This window comes from Poecilia formosa, unplaced genomic scaffold, assembly GCF_000485575.1.
Source record: "Poecilia formosa unplaced genomic scaffold, Poecilia_formosa-5.1.2 Scaffold68, whole genome shotgun sequence".
Lineage (NCBI taxonomy): Eukaryota > Metazoa > Chordata > Actinopteri > Cyprinodontiformes > Poeciliidae > Poecilia > Poecilia formosa.
In genome coordinates, this window is record NW_006800007.1 from 660056 (window position 1) to 684797 (window position 24742).

At 38.0% G+C, this 24742-nt stretch overlaps 1 protein-coding gene across 6 annotated transcripts in view; it reads right to left on the bottom strand.

Moving 5' to 3' along the window:
* Positions 1–387: 387 nt before the first annotated feature.
* The window catches only part of glra1 (glycine receptor, alpha 1), a 110868-nt gene continuing 86513 nt past the window's right edge, over positions 388–24742 (bottom strand). For 3 of the 6 annotated variants that reach the window (XM_007555047.2, XM_016672981.1, XM_016672980.1), the window contains 2 exons: positions 23329–23475; positions 388–5005 (listed from right to left, as the gene is read on the bottom strand). In XM_007555047.2, coding sequence (XP_007555109.1) covers positions 4697–5005; positions 23329–23475 — 456 coding nt within the window. In that variant the 3' untranslated portion in view covers positions 388–4696. The remainder of the gene's footprint in view (positions 5006–23328; positions 23476–24742) is intronic. The other 3 variants (XM_016672982.1, XM_007555050.2, XM_007555048.2) reach the window with 1 other exon arrangement.

The following is a 24742-nucleotide window of genomic DNA, read 5'->3' on the forward strand; positions in this document are numbered from 1 at the left end:
ACTCTCAGTTTATATAAGCGCCATAATTAGCATCAGAAATTTAGCAAATTAAAAAGAGCTGCACTTTGTGCCAGACACAATAGAAGCAGGTAAAGCAAAATTAAGGCCATTCCAACTTTTGCAAAGAAGATCAATAAATGAATAATAGTAATTCCATTAATTCACAGCAATTCAGGTTTCACTGTATTTTTCCTTTTCCTTCTGGGCGTCAGATTGTATAATACAAGCAAAACACAAGCAAAAAAAACCCTTCGAAATCAATAACCATCAAAATATTAAACCGTGCTTCTTTAAAATCTGGCCTAGAAATGAAAGTTTGATAAACTTATTGTTCTTGATAAACTTATCTTTCTTATTCTTTTCCAATGATGCAATATAAACCCAATATTTTTTTTACATATTATACTATTTGCAACTCCAACCTTTACATTATAATCAATGACTAATACAATAATATGAGGCTGATGATGAAGTTATGATACACAGAGGAGCAATGCCAGAGGAAAGGCTCATGAATCATGTAAAGTGATTGAAAAACTCATGATATGCTTGTGGGTTCATTTTCTTTGTCTTGTTTTTTGGTTGCATATTCAACCCCGATATGGCACAAGAAGATGCATGTGTGTGCTCCAGGAAAACGGATGCTGGCTCATGAACACAAGTGATTCAAGTTGGTGTGTTTATGGCACAGAAGAAAAAATTAGTTTCTAATGAGACGGAGCCCGTTTCTCCGGTTTCTTATTCTGGTTTCAGTTTTATTCAGAAAGGCATTAATACACGCAGAGATAAAGAATTCATTTCCATAGTCCCAGATTAGCACAAGATTAAACTTTCTGTCTTTTGAATAATGAATTAATATTTTTTTTATAATATGTTAAAGCTAAACTGTTTATCTTACAGCTGCCACTTTGATTAGACAGATTAAATCATTTCATGATTCTCTGAGAGTCCCACAATATGTTTTTAAACTTTCATCTGCAAAACTATTTGCAAATAGGCTTCGTGTTGAAAAATATCCAAGGAAGCATAAAAAATGTATGTGTTTTGGGACTTTATAATATTAAAATGAACCTTCCAGGATTTATTTGACATTTACTGTTTCCCCTCACTCATTAAGCATTTCAGTTTATTAGTGACAAATTCTGGTTGTTGAGGTTTGATGTGAATTTTAAGCCTGCATAAAACATCACTACTGTGACTGCAGAGGAAGTTTTGATTGTTGGTAACTTGATGTTGTCAAACCATCATCACCGTCATCATCACGTTTGGTCAAAAGGGAGGAATGTTGCAAAGTTCTTGACTTAAACCAGGTCTTCCTTTGAATGCTAACTGTTTTTACCAAAAGGCCTTAAAAACCTCTGGTGATTTCAAACATAGCTGGAATGCTTACAAACTGTGTGTACTTTTCTTTGCTACTGAATTTTCTAGACGTAAAATCACAAAACTCAATTGAGTTTGCAGAAATTAAGCAATATTGGTACATTATTTTGGTTTCGGATGGACTATTTTATTAAAGGCTTCAAAATTATTTAGTTAGCAACAACCCCTCTGCACTCTTATTTTAGTTGTAAACAAATTGAGTCAAGAAACAGTTAAAGTTGGTCCTTTTCATTATTTGGCACAGAAGTTTCACAACCCTCAAACTGTTTTAAAGAATCTCAGTTCAAGAGAGCCAGGTTGTATAGCCATATTTTCTTACAATCTCCAGCAAATCTCCAGTCTCTATTGGCTGTTTATCACAATAAGCAGTAGAAAATGTGCCACCTGACAAATAACTTTTTTTTCTATGTACCTATGTCATATCAGCGTAGGTCAGACCTGACCCATAAGTGTTTTTGGCTTTAATTGAGGAGCCAACCTGAAAACTAATTACTTCTCAGCATTAAAACTAATCAAGACGGTTTTGGTGTCAGAATGAATTAGGGTTTGGATTGGCGAAGGATTTTCTCGACTCTGCGCTTCCCCCAGGTGAGCTGAAGGAGGTAGCAGGGAAGAGACGGGTCTGGGTGTCTCTGCTTGATGTCTTGTCCCTGCAACCTGGCCTTTAGTTATCAATGAAACATGGACGACCTACACAAACTTTAGACTTTAGACCAAGACTCAAAGAGGTCCAGGCGAACAAGTTTTAGAAAAATGTATTTTGGATGAAATGCATAGTATTTTGGGGTGATGTGTGTTTTTATGGCACTTTTTATTTTAAAATCTAGAATCAGAATGAAGGAGTCAATGAGTGGCATAGCCCTTCAGATCAGTTTCGCATACCTTCATTCACAAAGCCTGGGACATATTCATGATGGGATAAAACAGATTTTGGATATGACAGATAACCTGTACCATCAGATCTATTTTAGGATATTCAGAAAATGTGTTCTACAAGTAAAAACTGCAAAAGCTATAAATATAATGTGGCTGGCCATGAAGTGAACCTTATATTCTTCAAATGTATATGGCACATAACAGGAACATTACAAAAGGCTCTAATATTCCCAGGGCACCATGTTTTTTTCAGTTCCATACAGAAAATAAGTATCTGAACCTGGTTCTAAAAATATAATGTATGTGTGTCAGTGTATCATTCTTAGAGCATGATAACAATGAGTGATCGGTCTTACTTTCATGAATAAAACCTGGCAACAAAACTAGAGATACAATACGGCTCCTGGCTAATGATGCTAAGTCAGTGATTTTCCTCAATTCATACATCTTTGAGCCTTTTATTTGTTTTTCTAGGTGCTAAAAGACATTTTATGTCATTAGAATAAATAAATATCTTTCTTAAATAATGTTACAACAGTAACTACATCTCTCAGGTAAATTTTAGATTTTTCTTTGCTAAAAAAACCTGGTAATTTCCCAGAATTGTAGCATTTTTAAACATTTTCAAAGCATAAAAGCACTTAAGGATACTCTGCGTAGAATATGCAGACGTAATAATCTTTTGTGCATTAAACATGGGGAAAATCTTAATATCTAGTCAGATTTAGCTCAGTCTATTTCTTTTTACAGACCAGTTTTTCATGCAGGCATCTGCATGCTTTGGGGCCAAAAGTGCCTTAAAGAGGTCAGTACCTTGGCATTCTCACCTCTAATTGTTAAAGTGTAACCACTTGAGATGGAAGAGCAGTGAAGAAGTAAAAATTAAAATTGCATATACTGATCATTGCATAGAGAAGCCTGGTGCAAAGCAAAATTATCAATCGATCACATCAACCAGCCTGACTGATCAAATCCCATCCAGTGTGGTGAAATAAATCCAGGTGTTGCACTCTGTGTGTGATGATGCAGTTCCATGAAGTTCACAGCTACAGTTGGTCCATGTGGATGAGATGCTCGTAAAGTTCGATGTTTTATGTATGAGTTAAGACGTTTGTCCTCTTGCTCAGGATCAGGATGGGTGGGGACGTTGGCGTCACATTGAGGCAGGGTTGAAGCAAGGAAGCACAAAGATGTAAACATGTGAATGTTTCAGTCCCAACCAATAACAGCAAAGGAAAATGAATCAGAATCTGCGTTTTTTTACTCCGGTCAAGGATCGAGCTGGTCTTTCTTCGGCTAATGGTGTTGAACTGAAATCTCAGTGATCAAAACAAAAGACATCAAACTGCTCGCCCTCCCTCCAGATGAACAAGTCAGAGATGACGAGCGTCGCACAGCCACAAGTGACAAGTTTAGTTGGCACATATATTAATTAGTATTTATAGTAAAAAAAAAAGAACGAAAGAAAATAAAACAACAACGAAACAAAAAAACCACAAAGATGCAGAGTGAAAGTATTTAAGAACTGATAGATGTTGATCACAGGTATTAATCAGCTCTGGGTGTCCGTTATTCTTTTTAGTATCTTGTATTCATTTTATTTTCTTAGTCCAGCAGCAGCGACAAACTTCAAGTGTCTCTGCAGTTTTTGTGGTGTTGGCAGCAGGAGGGAGGGAAAGCTCTGACAAGTGCTTGCAATACATGTTTGAAGCAAATCTAGATATATAGAATGCATGATCCTTGCATCAATTAATTTAGTGGAAGCACTGAACCGCCATCTTTCTTTTCTTTTTTGGGGTTAAACATCCTTTGTTCCAGATGTCCACCCTTGGAGACATGGTCCATATATCTTCCAATTATGATAAATAAGTATATTACACTGCTGTATGCCTCTTGCACCTTTCCCACCCCATCCATCCCTACGTCATATTTCCGTATAGAATTATATTTCTGTCTTCACAAAAAAGCTAAAATTAAATACAAGATCTTTTTGTCTCCTTTTGTTCCAGTCCGTTCACTCCCAAACGGTTTCCTGGGTGTGTCTTGGAAAGTTTAGGTTTATTTTTTTCACGTTTCTTCTTCAGTATATTGCCACATTCATATATCATGCATTTTACTGCATTGCTATTGCACTGGTCCGGACTGTTAAGGGGTTTTAAAGAGACAGGAAAAAGGGTCTGGGGTTCAGGAGGAAGGCAAGAAAGGTAGGAAAAAGCAATAAAAAGCTTCAAACGGTTTGGTCAAATGGGGCTCAAAGGAGGGGCCACAAAAAGCAGCAAATCTTTGACCAAAGAGAAAGAGGGTGAAAGAAGAGGATAAGAGGTATGGCTGGAAAAGAGGGGCAATAATATCTGCTTTGGAGTCATCTTTGTCTCATATTTTTACTTTGTTTTGCTGCTTTCTTTGCTTCACGTCACTGTCGCCCATTTCCTCCGTTCGGCTACTGCTTATGGATGTCCTCGCTGCGGATGATCTTGTAAATGATCCAGTAGAAAATGTTAAAAATGAGGAAGACGAGCGGGAAGGCCACGCGGGACACTGTGTCAATGCGCTTGGCCCGGCTGATGAACAGCTTCTTCATCTCCTCAATGCTCTTCTCGGGCGGCGCCGAGGTCGGGGCGTTGTTGTTGTTGCCCTTGATGGCCATGCCATCCTTGGCCTGCAGGCAGGCAGGACCCATGCCGTACCCGGGGAAGCTGAAGCGCCCGTCGCCCGGGTCCTCCTCCTGCAACACAGGCCAAGACTCAGGCTGTTAGGAACCAGAGAAAAAACATCACAGTTGAGAGCTCTTTATGAGTTCAGGGACACCGCAGAGAAATTTTCAACAAGAGAAAGATACATCAATAACATGTCTGCTTTACAGTAGATAAGGCTCTATTATCTTTAGTTTATCAATGCCCAATTATGCATCTTGTCTCAGCTCAAGCACACCAGAAAATGTCCATGAAGTGTTCAGGCGCTTTCAAGATCATAAGGCCATTTGTGTTTATAGCAGACATTGTAGCTGACCATTGTGAATTCACATTGTTATTAGATTGAAGCTGAACTTTGATGCTGCCACATCATCCTCAGTTTGACGTCGCTGGTATGTGCCACTGACTTTCACTTTCTTTGTTTTGCATCGTTTTGCAGTTTGTTTTGCACTTTGCATATGATTAAACTGTACAAAGTTCTGTTCCTAAATTTATGTGAAGTTATTTTGTTTTACAGTGTTGGAAAATGTCAAAATCATATTGTTTGTTGACATTAGGAAACAAGAATTAGCTGATCAGACAAAGCAGCAAGCTCTCCTTTAACTCATTTTTTGTGACTGGGAAATTTATTTGCCCCCTTACAAGTTTTAGATCACCAGACAGAGTTTAGTAACTAAGATCAATTCAGTAAAATCTAGTTTTAAATGAAGATATCAATTATTAAGGGAAAAAGGAATCGAGATCAACCTGCGTTATGTGAAAATTTAATTGCCTGTCTTGTTAAATCATGAACTAACCTTGATTTCACTAAATAAACCAAAGTGTAATTCCTATCACACCTGTAGAATAAAAAAAACACATCTTAATAGAATCTGTTTGACAACAAGAAATAGGCTGGATGGTGTCAAATAAATACAAAAATCAAAGAAGGGTTGATATATTGCAGTGAGGAAAGGGTTACCAACCCATGTATAAGAACATGGATGTGCTGAAAACCACATAAGTGGTGGTTAGTCAAACTTACTTCAGGAGCACATAAACAACTCATCCAGAAAGTCACAAAATGACCCAGAATGGCACATGAAGTTCAGTTCATCATTCAAAATGCAACATTACCAAACATTATGGTCAAAAATGGCCTCTATGAGAGTTGCTCCAAGGCAAAACCCACTGATGGCCAAGGGGAGATGGAAAAGTTATGATATTTGGCTGGTGTTTAAAATGGGTTTCAAAGTAAGCAGGACAAACCTGAACCTAACTATTGTTGAAAAACGAGGCTAATTAGAGGTGCAATGGGAGGAGGATGCAAGGACTCCATGTGTAGAAGCTGTCAGGCTTTTACAGTGAGGAATGAGATTGGAATAGGTGAAGCATAGGCATTGGAAACTGTCCAAAAATGTGATTATTTCACAACTCCACACAAGCTTGTCTCATATTTGCCAAAAACATCTTGATGATCGTTAGGGAAACATGTGGACTGATGAGACAAATGAGGACATCTGCCAAAAAGAAGATGGTCTGGCAGGTGTGTGTCATCCTGTGTAAAATAATATCACATTTCTGCTCTCAAACAGAAGGTAAGAAATGAGAGCACCATTTGAAAACCACTTTTTGCTTTTACTCAGTTTATTTTTATCTGATATTAAACTTTGTTAAATAAACTGAAACATGTAGTACTGTAGAAAAGTATTTTACCATTTACAAATGTATTTTGTTCTTGCTTTTTATCACACTAGATGTTTCAGCTCACCAGTTTCTGAAGGGAAAGCAGTCAAATCTGGTGGGAGAAAATAAAAACAGTACTTTTCTCCTGACTGATACCTTTGTACATTGAGATATCTTTGATCCTTCTCTCCAAACTATGGCTTTTAGGTAAAGAATAAAAGTGTGCAAATATCAGGAAAGTCTTACAAGGACAGTTTCCCCATAACTGAATGAAGCTTCAGAAGACTGCATGTTGAAACTGAATCAAAAAGTGCCTCAAGAAAGTATTAAACTGTGGAAATGCATGTAAGAAGATCACTGCAGTTTGATTTTCTTCTTTTTAAATTTTTCCAACTGATAAATATTTTCCTTGAATTATAGTTGCAATGAAAGTGGAAACAGTTGCAAGTCTTTTTTTTAGACTTTTTCTTACTTCACTAAGATGTTTTAACAGAGGTGTGTACACTTTGTCTGGTATGCCCTCTAGTACAGTTCTTTAGTGAAGTCGTCCAGTAATAACAGGAATCTGCTGAACTTCTCATCGTTTTTTTTTGTGTGTGTTTTTTTTCTATCTCTGTATGCTCTTGCTTTGCACAAGTGGCCGAAAGCTTTGCAAAGGTTGAGCTGTGGAGTGGATTAATGAATGAAGAGCTCACCACGGGTCAGGCTGCACACAGCACTGCTGTGTCGTCCTGCTAGAAGTCACAAAGTGTTTCACTCACCAGTCGAGGGGAGTGACGATGTGAGTTGAGGTGTTTGAATAGATTCGATTGACTGACATGAGAAGCACTGAAGGTGACGCCATGCACGGGACATTTTCACCCAAGGGCAATGAGATACTGATAATGTTATCTGCATTGTCACCCTGCCTTTTCATTACAGCAGGTGTATCGACTTCCTTATCTGTTTCAGAGAGTTTGTAGCAAACATCAACGTGGGCTGTCTGTGGAAGCTTTATCTCCAGAATAAACACCACAAACAGCCTTTAAACAACAAGCTTAAAAGTGACATAAAGAAAATCCCTCAGGTGTCTGAATGTCATCTTTTTTGTCTGGACTCTGAATGTTTGCAACTTGTTTTTTTTTTTTTTCCTTTTTTCCCTTTGAGTCATTTTGGGGAGTCTTTCCAGCAGCAGATCTAATCTAACCATTCCCTTTTGGACTGGAAAAATGATAAAAGATTTTTATGATCACCACGCTAGCAGGTCCGATGCCTAAATCAGAAACAACCGCTGGCAGCAAGGGAGCTTAAGTGACGCAAAACCTCTGCAGCAACAACAAATCAACCCAGCAATAAAAAACGACAGCTGAACACCCCTGTGCTAGACTCAGGCGCTACCATCCAGAAGAAGAAAAGAGGCTAAATATCCAATAAATTGCCAAAAGAGATCACTAAAGTGAAATCAGAAGGGAATGTCTTGTCCCAGTATGTGGCGCTTGCATGACTAGCATTCAATTGTTTGTGTGTAGCTGCAGATGTGTGCATTTACACTTATGTATGTTGCACCACAAGGTAGTGATCCATTTTTAGCAAGCAATGTCCCCGTTCTGTCCTTGCGTCCACACCAAGTCATCTATTACCGTTAATACACACACACACACCTACACAGGGAGTCTACGCATTAGCCGCGACGCTAGTCGACCTCTGCCCGTCCTTCAGTGACGCTGCGAAACTATTACAGATGCTCCGCTTTATTCTCCCTGCCATGTGATTAATGTGGAGGGTGGAGGGACGTGAGGAGGAGGCGCAATGAGAAGAACTGTCGAGAGAGAAGGAGGAGGTGGAGGAGAAGAAAAGAATGAAAAGAGGCAGTGAAGAACAATAAGAGAGGAAGAAGGAGCGTGCATGCACTCCTAAGCGGACACAGACGCTCTGTTAATGCCAGAAAAAAACAAAAAAAACAAAACAAAGGGTGGATCACGTGAGCCATTGTAAAATATCTCCATTAACATAGAAAGGAGCATAAACAGTCCATGGGAGAACAGATGGAAGGAGTAAATCACTGGAGATAAATGCTTTAGAAAAATCTCACTTTGCTTTTCTGTCTTATTCTGGTTCGCAAAAAAGGATGAAAAGTCTTGTCATTACATGAATTTATGCACTTTCAAGGTCTATATTTTAATCATACAAATGATGTATTTCTGCACATTCTGTAGCAAAAGAAAACAGTCTATTCATCTCTCAACTGTTTATGCTCAGAGTGTTGCTCATCTCCAGCAGCGATTCCCCAAAAGGTTGGATACACCCTGAACTCGTTGGGTGCAAAGCCGCCTTTAATAGTATAAATACTTTGATGCAACTGCCAACCAGGTCCTGAGAAAAGCTTATGGGTTGAATATCTCTAAATCTACATTCAACTTATGTTTTATGAGGTGCATTTAGCCAACTAAATGTAGTGAATGTGACTTTCTGAAATTCAAACTGAGCGTCAGGATGTGAACAAAAGGAGATTTGCATGACTTTTAATATCGAATTGTATTTAGATTTCAGATTGGTTGGTGTAATAACTTCAGAAATTGATGATATACTAGAATATCCACACAAGGCCATCTTTTGAGTTTACAGGGAATGTAATATACATGCTGAAATATATATAATGAGTGACAGTTTGTCTGCAAAAATGTCTTGAGATCAAAAAAGATTTGGCAGAGTGGTTTCAGATTATAGAAAACCAACAATAACTCCAAAAGAACAAGTTTCTACAACTAAGGTATGTCGAATACCATTTTTTGAATGCCCAATCAGCATTAGAAAAATACACTGTGTTCCACTCCTGTCAGCTAGCTCAGGAAATTGAGGCTACAGTTCACACAGTCTCAGCAAAATAAGCCAATAACAGACTGGACAAACTTAGTCTGGTTCAGTGAGTCTCAGTTCTTCAGCATTCAGGTGTATATATTTCTTATTCCTTTGTCCCCTTGGTCTTCTAAAAAGATATTTGTTTAGATTGTGAATAGAGAAAAAGACTTAAAGACATGAAATATTTTCAGTTTAATAAAAACATTTGAAAGCAAAAAAGTCTTTGCAAAAAGCTACAAAAACAGGACAAAGGATAAAGTAGAAAAAAATAGACTGAAAGAGGAGGGAAGAAAACAGCAACAGAACCTCTTTGCTCACTCATCCGTCATGCTTTCAGGTCGTGATTGAAGCATTTGTATCCGTGCCGTCACAGATGTGATTAATCGAACAGATTAGCTGGAAGCAGAGAGAGGATGGTGTCAGGCCTGCGCCGTCTCCTCTGCAAACATTACCCTTGGATCCTTGTTTCAGAGACCTGCATTTGCATAAAACACGACTCGGAGGACGCGTCAGCCACAACTAGCGCTGGAATCAGTCTCTGCTGAAGCAGCCGGGAGGAGGGATTCCTTTTCCTGCTTCATAATTTCCCTCTGCAAGCATTTCCAGATGAGTGATGAGGAAAAGAATATGTTTTAAGCTTGCCTGTGCTGGTCTTTAGTCTGGTAAATTCATCTCCGACCGTCCTTCATACTCTTTGTTCTTGTCCTCCATCACCCTCTCATGTCAATTCAGGTCAAGCTTTTGAAGATGTTTCAGGACAAATGTTTCAACACCGAGTGGATTCTGTGCAACTTACAATATTTGAATATCCTTAAAAGTTCTTTAAAAAACTTTTAAAGAGGTGACTGTTTTGTTTGAAATGACATAGTTGTCTGACTCTTTAATTTTTTATTTTTTTAATTAGTGAAATATGATAGGCAAGCATAACTAGGATGCATCCAGACAGACAACATTCTGCTTTTTGAATCTAATTTGACTTTATCTGCAGTTCAACAGACTCAATTCTCAATCTGTGTGGGAGGATGATGTATTTTCATTGTTGCTGAGAATTTGGAGACAGGTTATGATTAATGTGCTGCAATTTAATTACATTTTTAGTAATATATTTTGGATCATTGTTCTGCTGAAAGAACTAACAACCAAAGTTGTATTTTTAATTGTTTTGCCTGCTCTAAAAGGGAAACAAGCCCACAGCATAACAAACCCTCTGACATACTTAACAATGGACATGAAGGGTAATGATTCAACTGAATGTAGATATGGGCAAGTTTATGTCATGGAGGTGGTGGTTTGAGGTGGTGAGGAGAAAACGCAGGTAATCCCAGGATATGATGAAAAATGATGAATTTAATGAAAATGATGCTCAGACAGTCCAAGACAGGCACCACGGCAGGAGACAAGCGCACAGCTAAAATGCCGGTAGCAACTGACTAATCAGGACTAACATGCGAGCGAACACAAACCAGGACTTGGCAGTTCCACTGGAGAGTGTAGACAGCAATAGACATACGCTTGACGTTAGACAATTGACAAGGACCCGACAAGAGACAGAGACAACAGGTGGAACTAAATACACACAAAGGTAAACAAGGGAACGAGACACACCTGGGAAACAATCAACAGGGAAGACTCAGACTCACAGGACAGAACTGAACACAGAAAACCCTAAAAATAAATACACAGAAACACGATCATGTTTTTTTTAACAAAATTTCTAAATTTATGAAGAACACATTTGTCTTAGGTATGTCCTATTCTTTCCCAAGGGAGAGAAAGAGAAAGAGCAAAAGAAGCTTGAGAAATGGGCCACTGTGGCAAGTAATATTTTTTCCCCAGGTAAACAAGAAGTCATAGATTATTAATCCTAAATCCCTAAAGACTCTAATTACCTTAAATGTGAAGTATAAATTGCAAAATCCTTCAAAAAGATGCACTTTATAAGAATTGTTAGCAAATAGGTGACACAAATTTACAACAAGTTGAAAAATGTTTTTTATATAAGAAGAAAAAGCAAAGAGATTGCAATGATGTGATTATTATGTAATCAATGCTAGATGGAAACTATCTGAGAATGGGTGGACTGGATGAAGCGATTTCATAAATGCAGATTAACCTGTCATTAAGCTTCATTCATTCTGGTGTCAAAGCAAATTTAATTAGTTAGATGAAGGTCACTGAAACCACGAGATGCATCAGAGGGGGGATGAAGTCCTGGAATGCTTATGGAGTTTCCAAGAATACATATTATGCAGCTCAGGAGACGTTTCTGAGTTGCTGACGCGAATCAAAGCCTGGCTGCTCAGATCTCTACACATGGTTATAATGTAATGCTCCATGCAGCATCCCCTGCTTTTCCTGTTCTCTCTTTTGGTTTCCACTGGAGTCTCTGCCTGCATGAAGCGGAGCTGTGTTAATGTCTCTGGCTCATCAAGCCGCTGACCTGGAATGATTATCCACATGATCTGCTGCGCTGTTCTTTTTCTCTCCTCTCCCGTCTTTCTGTTCCTCCATCAGATCTGAATAACATCCAGGGACACCACAATCCTTTCAGCTGCGTGTACGAAACGTTAATTCCAAATTTAACATCAATTTAGTGCTCACTGAAGCTTGAAGTAGCTGAAGTGGGGGTTACGTTTTCGCCTTTATTTTCTGAAAACAATGAATTTTACAAAGATGAGTCAACACAGAAACATCGAAAGTCATCCATCCATCATCTACACCCTCTCATCTCTGCAGGGTTTGTTAAGGGGGTGTTGAGAATAAATAATTGACTGTTTTTCTTTTATCTCTTTTAGCAAAAGCTAAAGGAAATGACATGTTAAGAAAATCCTCAAAGCTAGGGTTAAAGAATATGACACACTGGAACGCACTCTTTAGGGCGTAGCTTAGATAGAGGCTAACAAATGGGATTACCAACTGTTGCTTGATGCCATTTTGTCCTGCTAGCTCCTAAAGGTAGCATGAGAAATGGACCAGCTGTGTTTTGTTATTAATAAATGAAATTCATGAATTCAACTCATTGTCTCTTCTTCAGCCTCATACATCAAGACCTTAGCCTGGACAAAGGTAAATACTTTAAACATGGTGGATGTTTAAAGTATTTATATGGATTCACCTTCCACTTCCACAAAAGCAGCATGTACAACCTACAAAATTAACAAAGTTAACAACTTTTAATCATGAGTCTTCTATGACAGAATCCCTCTGATGGTCACCAGGTGGCTTTAAAACGAAAGCATCAGATGCCATATAAAAGGCTAATGCAAGAAACACAATCTCACAAGAACTCAATTTAGTGGCTGATCAAGTTCCTGAAAATAACACCATCAGCTGATTTAATATGATGTCATAAGAGCAGGTGAAGAATCCTGCTGAAAGATCAAAACCGTCAATTCAGGATTTGATATAAACGTGTTACTGTCAACTTCAAAAATGGTCAGTTCCAAGTAAAAGTGTGCAACCAGCATTTCTTTGAATCAAAATCTCCTCACTTGCAGGAGATTCTGGTGCAAAGAATCTCTGATTGAGAAAGAACAGTTTTCTCAATCATCAAGAACTGGAAGTTGGGAGGTTCAGAACCGTGATAGCGCCGGTGCAGAGCTTGTTCAACATTCACAGCTTGTTGGTGTGAATTCATCTCCTCACACTACGACGTTAAAATGTTTGGATGTTTGCATAAGTGGATGCAATCAAAGACGTTTTGAAGAAAAAGGCCAAAGATTCCAATTTTAAGAGATTCACCTGTCACTTTCAAACACTGCGATGGCATCTGTGGTATAAACGCTAGCATAAGTTCATGTTTGCTTACTTATACAAGACAGTGTCAGGATTGAAATGCAGGAGATAGGTTTCATTATATATGGAAGTGAGTTGTAAACTGAGTTGTAGAAAATAAAGTAGAAAGTAGTGCAGAAAGTGTTCTTGATAACAGCAATGCCCTCTGCAACAGTTAAACACCTGTTTAATTTGGAGACCGCAAGAGTGTTTCACACCAGTTGACTGCCGACCTGTCAGTCTGGGGGCTGATTTCACTCTCACCGCTCGGCAAGCCTCTTAATCTCTGCGCGCTCTTATCTGCCTTTGTTCTCTGAGCTGCCGAACAGCCGGAGAGATCAAGGCAGTTTGAGCAAACCAGCATGTACAGCATCCCCCCACCTAATTGCAGCTAACAAGACGATTATAGCCGATCAATCAGGAAGTGAGATTCCCTAATGAGAGGCTGTCATTTTCAAACACTGCGATGGCTTCTGTGGTCACTTTCCACTGACCACTTCTTTGAACCCGCAGCTCTTTTCACAGAGGACACTGAGCTGAAAACAGAGCCTGACACAGGAGACAAAGTTTCTCCAGATTGTTCCAGTCTCTCACGTTGGAAAGGAGAAAATCAGTGAGGACAGTCGTCTTTAGTAGCTTAAACATGCTCAAGTCTCATTTGTGAGGTAAAAGTCAGATGTGAATCTTTAAATTCTGGGTGATGTGAACTTTGAATTTTATCTCCACATTTTGTAGTACTATCGTAATAACAATAAAAATGACCATGAAAAACTATTTATTTTGCCTTTTTAGGCATATGTATGGCTATGAGTGTATCACACAGCAAACATAGTGCCAAAAAACACAAATTCTTCTTTTGAAAATCATTCCTATTTAAAATTGGCTTCTTCAGGACGTCCCTTACCTAAAGAAGTGATTTATATCATTAAACTGCACACAGTAACTACTTTTGATCATATATTCAAATTTACTGAAATTTATTGATGCACTTGTGGAACAAACAGTGGCGAAAACAGTAAAAATAAAATTTCTGATAATAAAACGCAGTGGCAGACAGTTGTTTACAGCGCAGGTAATTTCTTGTCGAAATGGTGCATTACATACACCATGGGCAAACGTTAGAAATTGGGTAAAATTTAAAACCTCAATGAAATTCATGCCTCCTGGAAGCAATATTGTCCCCAAAGCCGAGAGCTCAGACCCTCTGGACGAAGCAAAGTGTAGAACAAGGGGCTGATTTTTACCAGGCTAGTTTTGAGGTGGCAATTCAGACATGTGAATCAGATGTGTTTGTCTTTCTCTCAAAGAGTTATAAGACTGTGTGATTCAGCTGTTTATGCTGTAATCTATGACATTATTATTTTTAAAATCCAGTAGATAACTCTCATAAAGTTATGTAGTCAAAACCTATCCTGGTGTTAAAATGCACATTTGCATTCTGGGCATTGTCTGCAATAATAGCACTGATTCTGCAAGTGAAGACAGTTGTGATTGAAGTGGAGGTGAGAGGCAGTCATGTTCGACTTCTCTTTGATTCCTGAAGAAGATCACTCTCTCGTTCAGTAGGGAGAGCTTGTCTGTATTAAACACGCGAGCTGCTGCCAGGCGGCCCGATCTGTCAAGGAAGAGCAGCGTTATTGATCTGATCCCTGCACAGTTGCTTTGCACTCCCAGCAGGGGGGGGTGTCACTCTGCCTCCGCGCGCAGAGGGGGCCGTGCTGCCTTTTTGTTCTCTCGGGGCTGCAGTATCTGTTCGTTTGATGCCCTCTTGCTCCGTCTTTCTAATTAGACAGCCTTCTGAAGCAGACAGCCTCAGTCCGACTTCTCCTGCTCCGGCCCGTTCTCTCTCTCTCTCTCTGGACTATCAGTGCCACTAACAAATCAATGAAGCAGCAGGGTAGAAACCACAGAAATCAGCACAACGGGGACCACTTCATCTGCTGCAGCTACCTGCATCGCAGCGACAGGCTCACGTTCAACACTGAAATACGAGCTGAGGTGCAGCAGTGGATTTATGTCAAGGCAGGGACAGCGGCACTGAAGCATGAATTCTGAATTACATATCTGCCAATTCAAGCCAAGCCATCACAAGCAGATGCATTTTATCTGGACTGACAGTCTCCCAAAAAAAAGCCCCACTGTTCCGTCCAGAAATCAGACCTAGTTGTCTGTCCCTTTGATTTCTCTTCAAGCACTCGCTGCTGCAGAGTGCACTTTGCAGGTGGGTGCATTAAAGCCACAAAACGCTCGAGGGCATCGTTCAGTCAGGTCTTTTAGATTTTCGACAATATGCAGACGAACTGTTGATGTTACCACACCAGTAAATAAATCCTCCATGGGGAAATGTTCCGGTAAATTCACAATCCTAATCCATCACGCTGACGTACGGGTTCTGTCTGTAAATCCCTCCTAACCTGGCCGAGAGTCACTATGAGACTTCCCATAAATAATAAATCCATCGAAAAGGAAATAATGAGCTGTTACTGTCAATGTCTGTCACAATCGCGAACCATTTTCCTGTGAATCTACCAAGATGATGCTCTTAGAGGGGCAGTATTATGTGTTTTCCAGACACATAGTGCCATTTTATAACATAATCAAGTAACTTTTATAACAACCTGTTATTATAAAAATCCTAATGTATCAAATATGTCTCTTTAAAACTCCTGCTCTTTCTGAAACTCCACCTTCAGGAAGTCATCACAACACCGCTCCTCTATTAACCCTTTTTTTTTTTTACCAGCATTTCACTAAGAAGTAGCTCCTGTAATGAGTTCATTGGATGCACAGTTCCACCAGGTCTTTGCTAATTGCTGCTGGCTAGTTTGAAGGAGCTGACTGGGGGATGCTTGGAAACTGCAGCTCAGAGGAGGAGCTGCATCTCAAAGGCAGGGGTAGGTCCAACCAGGCGTTTTGGACAGCTAAATGGTTGCCACAGAAGATTAAAGGATTTCTGGTAACACTTTATTTGAAGGGGGGTGAATAAGACTGTCATGACACTGTCATAAACATGACATAACACCTGTCATGAACATCAATAAGTCTTCATGACTTTACGACTGTTGTCGTAAAGTATCATTCGATAAATCATGACACTTTTAATTCAAAGTTGACATTATTCAAAATGTCTTTGTTATGACAACTTGTCATTAACTTAGACATCATGATCTGACATAAATTTGTTATAAAAGTATTACCGATTAAACTTTAAAAATTAGCTTTATGTAGTAATATTATAAAGCTCTGCCATGTTGTTTAGTCTTAATTTTTTTAATTTAATCTATCCTAAAATTTTATAGCAAGATGTCTACAAAGTACTTGTGAACTTAGCATTTGAAACATTATTTAAGGCTGTTTTAACCCTTGTGCGTGCGAGGACTGAGGCAAACGTAGAGAACTCTGGCAAATGATAAATGTTTTACGTGTGTGGGGTCGGTTGGTATGGACCCCATTTCTAAACACAAGGGTTAAGTAGTGCAATACAAGTTATCTTTTGTTTTATTCCAATGTACAAAGGGTTTGTTCTACAGCTATGGTGGTAGTTATAAGTTCTCCAGTGTGTTTCACTTATCTTGAGGTAAGACTTAATATCAATAACTCTGTTAGCATAGCATTTGACACTGTAATACTAAATTACATCTTTATAATTGTTGCTACTAGTTTCACTTTACTTGAGGTAAGAGTTAATATTAATGACATTGTAATGACACTTAATGACATTTTCATAACTGTTGTTACTTGTTTCACTTTACTTGAGGTAAGAGTTAATATTAATGACATTGTAATGACACTTAATGACATCTTCATAACTGTTGCTACTTGTTTCACTTTAGTTGATGTAAAAAAAATAATGAGTGTGTTATTAAATCATTTGACAGTGTAATAAAGCTTAATGAAATGTATTGCTTGTCCTACTTGTTTTGCTTTATTTCAGGGAGTGGAAAAATTAATCATTGTTTTGTTAAATCTTTTGCTAGTGTCATAATCAAATCATTATTAGTAGTATTATGACAAATTTATGTCAATCATGATGTCTTGGTTAATGACAAGTTGTCATAACAAAGACATTTTGAATAATGTCAACTTTGAATTAAAAGTGTCATGATTTATCGAATGATACTTTACGACAACAGTCATAAATATTCATGAAGGCTTATTCATGTTCATGACAGGTGTTATGTCATGTTTATGACAGTGTCATGACAGTCTTATTCGCCCCCTTCAAATAAAGTGTTACCGGATTTCTCAAACATGCATGAAAGAATCTAAGCAACACTCCAGGTGTGCTTTTGATGAGGGAATGACATCATAATATGATGTAAAACTAAACTGATTTTACATAATACTTCCCCTTTAAGCACTGACCTGAACACAGCAGCAGCACCATGAAGGAGTCTGAACTGGATCAGTGTCACTGCCAGTCTCCACAAGATGAAGGTTAAACATGATTGTTGCCAACATTGGCCCCCACATGGTCAAACTGAAGTTCAAGCCCTGTTCAGAATGGACAAATAACCCAATACCCACCAACCTCTGGCTTCTGTCTGCAGAGGGAAATGGTACATTAGCATTCATCTCCAATTCAAATGAGTCTGCAGCTGTAATGGGTATTTATTGGCCCAAGCTGCAATCAGCACAAACTGAGCATCACTGTTTCCTGGAAAGACGGGAAACAAGCACAACACAACAGATTATTTGTATTCTGTGAGATCATTTTTAGATTTATGCAGAAGATGGAACATAAATTTCAAAGGTTTGGAAAAGGACACATTTATTTTTGGCTTTTTAATAAGGTGCAATAGAAAAGAAATGTCTTCATAAATCTAAACAAACAATTTCAAATGCTTCAACTTGAACCAAACAACAATTAAAAGTAGAGTTTAAAACTAGATTAAAGCAAAACTAAGCTAATCAAAAACGTATCATTAACATGTGTAAAATTGCAAAAAGTGTAAACATCTGATATTTTTGGTTATTAGGAGGGTAAATTACTTCTTTACAACAGGTTTTTCCAAGTGAAGATGGGTGTACTACTGCTGCTCTCTCTTTCAGAGATTAAAATAAAATGATTTTTTGTGGATTAAAATACAAATGAAACAAATTGTTTTGAAGCGTATGTGAAGGATTTCTGTATTCCTTCCAAAGAGAGCGAACTCTATGCTGTGTTTCAAAAACAAATCCCAAAATAATGTAGGGGAAAGTTCACCCTCTGGAATTTCTATTGGCTCTTTACCTTGTAAAATTAAAATTCACCTGAAATGTATGATAAGAACAAATATACAACATACACATAACTGCAGACCACACTGTCATTTTTATGAAACATAGATGAAGTTTGTGAAAAATAAAGTACATTTCTATACCCTAGAGCCACAGTAAACACACAAAATCTGGAATTTTCTTTGCCTTGCCTGTTTGGTATCCTTTCACGATTTTAATGAAATAATTTATTTTGACATTAAAGTGCTTTAATAGATATGAATCTACTCTACATCTGATGAAAATAGCGTGACATCTTAAAATTAGTATGTTTTATACTATTCCACAAATACTCACAGTTGCTATGCTACTTTTATTTATTTATGTTCCTCTTAACATAAAGAGGAACTTGTTCTTGTTGGATCTTGTTGCTGTTGTGCAGCATTTTAGTGCATTTTTGTTTCTATGCTGACTATATCTAGTCAGTATGCATAGTCTTACTATGTTTACTGATTATGACTATATTATAAAAGCGAACTATGTTATGAACTTTTTATTAAATGTATTTCTTATATAAATTAACTGTTGGTGTCCCTAATTTTTTTATGTGTTATACTAAATATGATTATGACATTTTTTTTCTTTATATTTTGTGACATACTTTGAATCCATATTGCTCCCTCTATTATGCACAATAAATACATCATGAAGCGTTTATCTCAGTAGCAATTTAATCAAAGCTTCAGCCAGCCCAGAGTACTGATTAAAAAGCCAGCTCGTCTTAGTTGAAGTTTATTACTTCACCCTTTACTACAATTTTTCATTTCACCGCTGCAGATTTGACCTGAAATTGGTTCAAGTCCCCTGTCACTGTCTTTTCTTAAAGCCTCAAACAGAGTCAAAAGGAGGAGCAGGAGTTGCTTTCTCTGAAGACTACTTCAATTACACAATGCTGAAGGGTCATCATTGAGATTCCTCTCTATGAAAACTGAGAGTGATTGCCTCCTCCAGCTGTGAGGAGGGGAAGGATCAGGCAGCTTAAACACTTGTTGGAGGTGTTTATTTTCCAGGAAAACATGCCTTCCCTTCCTCCTCTGCTCTTTCTTTTACACATTTGACAGTTTCTGCATGCTTGGGCTTTGATTTCCTCAAACTGCTGGTTTCTGTATGCTGCAGTGACACTGTCCTTTGAGCTGAAACCTGACTGATAGTCGTCCCTAATGGATCACATTAGACTCACATTAGAAGGACTGGCCCGGGAGGTTAATTAAGAACGTGACGCCGAACGACTGTCTGTCTTTCTCTCCCTCGCTGTGTCAGAGACGGGGTTTTCACCATCACCAGATTTATTTCACAGCTCCAGGATTACTGCTCAACATCTTATTGAGGATGCTCATCATTTTTATATCAGATCATCATCATAGTCTCTCTTTTTTATTATTATTATTTTATTACTAAACTACGCTTGAAATAGAGTGAAAAGACCAGAGGAGCTGAATTTGACAAATGTTTTGAATGACGAATTTCTCCATCTCCATAAAATTATGCAAAGTCCTGCTTCAAATGCAAATACCCTCTATCCTCCGTGTGTTTTCGGAGTTCCTTGAAGCCCTGGTTTCAAACAGTTTACATGGAGAAGTTGAAAAGCTCCTTACTGTTTGCACATGTCGGGGTTTTGCATTGCAAACTGCTGGAATATAAGGACTGTCATGGAATTCTCTGCTGCTGCCAGGGCAACATTATATTTATATTTTTAAGCAAAATGTAAGCTTAAGACATTTTTTTTCAGCATGAAAACTGAAAATTGACAAAAAAAAAAACAAAAAAGAAGAAAGTGTTTCAAAAAGGGATAAGAGAATTTCTTTATATTTTTATGGCATACAATAAATGTCAAATTTGGCTGAAAATAAAAAAAAAAAATAACCCCAGTCCTGCAGAGTAACATGACACAGCCCCACTTGGTTAACAAAATATTATATAAGAATCACGAACCTTAATTCACCTACCTATTAATATGAGCTTAGCAATCAAATTGCAGAGAATTTGTCAGCAACCAAAATGTTTGCAGCTGTGAAGTCACTCACATGTTGACCTCATCTGAACAGACACATATCCTTATTATGTAACACAGCCACAGCCTGGATTCACCTCCTGCTTTCATCATCAACCACGAAAAAGAGGAAGAAAAAAAACGACAAACGTGCCAGATGTTTGTCGGATCCAAGCCCGCGGTCCCACTGCTCCTACTGTTGAGGTGAGAGCGGGTCGAGAGACCCTGAGACAGACGTGAAAACACACACAGAGGTTTTCTGTCTGATTCTCCATGAAAGTGCAGCTGCAGTCGGACTGTTTAATCCACCACTTCACCTGCCGTTAGGGCTCAGGGGATTGGGAATAACAAAAATGGGATTAAGGATTAATAGATTTTTATATTATCATATTTCTCACCCCTGCCAACTCTCTGTCCTGCTGCTTCTCTGAACTCTTCATGTTTATTTTATAGGAACATGTCAAACTCTGCTTTTAATTATTATGAAGATGTCCACTCAGGTTGTAATCACTGGGAACAACAGCATGTTCTCTAGAAACAGACACTTTTCCTTTGACTTCAGTAAATGTCAATTTAAAAGTAGGGCTGAATAAATTAAATAATATCACAACATCATTGCTTTCAACACTCTCTGTTGTTTACAATGGAGTATTAAGGCCATGCTAAGAAAACAAAGCAAATAAAATTACTAGAATAAAGTCATAAAATTATAAAAAAACATAGTATTGCTGTTTAACAATCAGTAGCTCTAGCTCTGAAATGCTTTCAAAACAGAAATTAGAATAACACAAATTCATGTTCTTTAAAACCTCTAATCTTATTTTGTTAAAAGACAAAAGGAGTGTTTTAAATGATATTTGGGTGTTTACAGCCTCATCTGATGAAGTGCTGCTTAAAACTACAGCACTTAGCAAATTCAAACTTGGATTAAATTTTGAATACTAGATTTTCTGAGACACAATTCTCTGGTTTGTAGAAGCTTTTGTGAAAAGATGTGAATCTGGGTTCTTGTTCTTGTGAATCTTATTTTGCATGTGACATCACACCCACAGCTGTTTGATCAAAAGCTTAAATCAAATTGAAATTTGCTCAACCGGTAAAATGATGGAGGATGAAGTCAAAATGCATGGATATGCTAATATTAAATGACACAGTCAACATAAACCTAGATATAATCCCACCTTAATCCCAATTCTGAAATGTGGCTTTCTAATTTAGCTGTCACCTTCCTGGGCTTCCGGATACTGTGTCTTCAATTCATGAAAACGTGATGCTCGCATCCGCGATGTCAGACTGAATTGAGCAGCTTAAGTTAAATCAAACGCGAATACATGCCCCTTTGACACCAAATTACACAACAGCACTTAGAAATGTAAGCATGTTCACCGGCTCTGAAGACGAAAATCTCCCTCTGCCTTTCACACAGACACAAATCCAAGCTGCATGGATTTTTTTTCTTTTGTTTTAAAGTGCAGGTGCATTGTTTCTTCTCTTGTGGTTGAGTTTTTTTTTTGTTTTTTTTGCCCTGCACCCCACAATGTCTGCCAGTTTCACAATCAGCAAGCGCATCAATATTCCCTGCAGGCCTGACAGCTTTACTCCTTATTCGATGCAGCCGCCTGCACTGATAAATCCAACCAGCCAAACAGAATGCACAGATTAAATACTGCAGAGTTGAAACAAAGTAAAAGAAATGACAATGAATTTAGAAAAAGAAAATCCTCCAAATACAAGGGGGCAGAGGTCATTGTGTTTATATGCATCTACAGTACTATAATGAAATTTAATAACTATGGAGTCTAAACTTTTTAATGAGACTTAATGTTATCTGATTTAACGCTCTTGAGCATTTTGACAGTCAATGGAAGTTAAAGTAAATTATAAGATGTATTGCTTCCAAAACCGAGAAAGATAAAGGTGGCTTATGTGACATATAGCATATCAATGATCAGAGAAATGACTCTGAGAATAAAATGTCAGTTTTTTTTGCATTCATCACATGGTTCTTAAGCCTTCATAATCTATATTGAATTTGTATTTTTGTTTTTTATAGCTGCTGGTTGCTTGGATTCTCCAAACAATCAATAAAAAAATCCAAATTGCAAAATAAGATCAATGTTTACAACCACAATGTTTCATCAACTAAGAGTGTTTATGCACCATACTGCACTTTGAATTATTCATTTCTATTTTTATTGAGCGTCTTTGTGTCTTTATATTTAAAGTGCAGCACTGGAGAGCCATTACTGATTGAACAGTTTATCCTTTTTATAATTACAGAATAGCTTTTCTAATTTCTTATTTTGTTAATGGGAGTCTGTTAATTGCTAGGCTGACAGAGAATAAATATTAGATGTTCATATTATTTAATATTTTAATAGGATATATTTTAAAACGTTTGAGAATGGCTTTTTAAAATAAAAAAGACCTTTGGGTAGACTTTTGCTGCATTTCTACAAATAGAATGGTTTTTAAAAAATATTTTTTCTCTGTTTGTGAATTCACAACAAGCTCTTTGCTGTGCAGCTCGGCTCAGCCTTCAGTCGGCGCACCGCCTATGAAACATTGATGACTCGTTTCTCTACAAGACAATAATGAGTACTGCACAAAGCCAGGATCAAGCGAGGACCTGAATGATTTCAGACGACTTGAGCATGGAGAAGAGGAGAGGGTTTTTTTTTTTCTCTGTTTCACATGACTAAACAAACACCTCATGAATTAAACTGATTCTTTGTTTCAGGCAACCAAACTCCACAGGATGAAATCTAAAATTTAAATAAAGTCCAACTGATTTTTCAGTTGACACATAGCAGGAACAGTCCTGTCCTTGGAGAAAAAGTCAAAAGCGTTTACCTTCATGTGTCGTCGTCTCCGTCTGAAGCGCAGCAGCTCCTTGTGCTGGCGGGCGATAAAGTTCACGGCGGCGTATTCCAACAAGGCCGAAAAGACAAACAGCAGACAGACGGCCATCCAGATATCAATGGCTTTCACATAGGACACCTGCAGGCAGTCAAGAACAAAAAAACAAAGAAAAAAAACATCAGATAGACTGAATTAGAATAAATAAACAGAGCCTTGTTTCTGGGTTTTTGTTTTGAGGCCCTGGCCTTTTTGGCTCTGCTTTTTATGGTTCACTATCTGTTTTTCATACATGAAATATCAGACTTGGTCAGACAGGAGCTAAATGAAGTCTGTCTGGCTCATTCTCTAGTTAATTTACACCCTGTCCTGTCATTTTACCTCTTTATCTCTACACTGATCACTTTGTGAAGTCCTGAGTCAAACACAAAGAAAACACAATCACCTGCATAAAATCTAATTAAATTATGACTTTGGATCTTTTGCACACACACAGTCTGGAAGTTCACCTTGTGACACTGATAGGAAAACATTTATCTTTGAACGGCTGAGGGACACCTCGGCTTGACAACCATTCAAGCATAAAGCAGCAACGTAAAGGGAAACAGGCCGTTCTCATCAGACTTACTCTCACTAACGTTAAAGACGTGTAAAAAAATCTAGATTATTACGTGCAGCACTATAATTTCACAATAAATGAAGAAAAAATTGTTTAGATGCCAATATACACATATGTGGACTTAAAAAAACTCAAACATTTTTTAAGTTCAAATAAAGGTGGATTCATTTTGCATTATTAGACTCACACAGTAGCTCCACATCCCCTTGGTCCTTGGTGAAAGGACTGATTGAAGCTTTTCCTACAGTGTTGAGAACATTGCTTCAGTCTGCAGTGATGAAGAAGGAGCTAAACCGAAAAGCAAATGTCTCTATTTACTGAGATCTTGGGATAGAGCCACTGCCTTTCTGCATCAAAAAGGACCCAGCTAAGGTGGTCGAGTCATTTGATTCCTCTGGACATTCTTCTGTTTGGAGATTTTCCAGGCATGTCACACTGGGAAGAGAACCAGAGGATGTCTTTACACCCGACAGTCTGGTAGACTCGGTTCGACTGGTGACCCAAACTGCAACAATTGTTAAATTTTCAGATGGTGTGGTTTGCTTTCACACTGCACTGTATCAAACGATCCAAACCCTTTGAGAAACCTGTTCCCTCCCTCGCCTGTGGTGGCGCTGCATGAAGAACAACCGAAGGAAACATCATAAATATCTCCAAAGAAGACGTGAGCACAACTTCCTTTTTCACGTAATGTAAACAAAAATGTTTTGCCGTCAGATTTGAGTGGTTGTAGGATTTCTCTTTTGTCTTTGGTTAAAAAAAATAAAATAAAATAAACATGAGCCATTT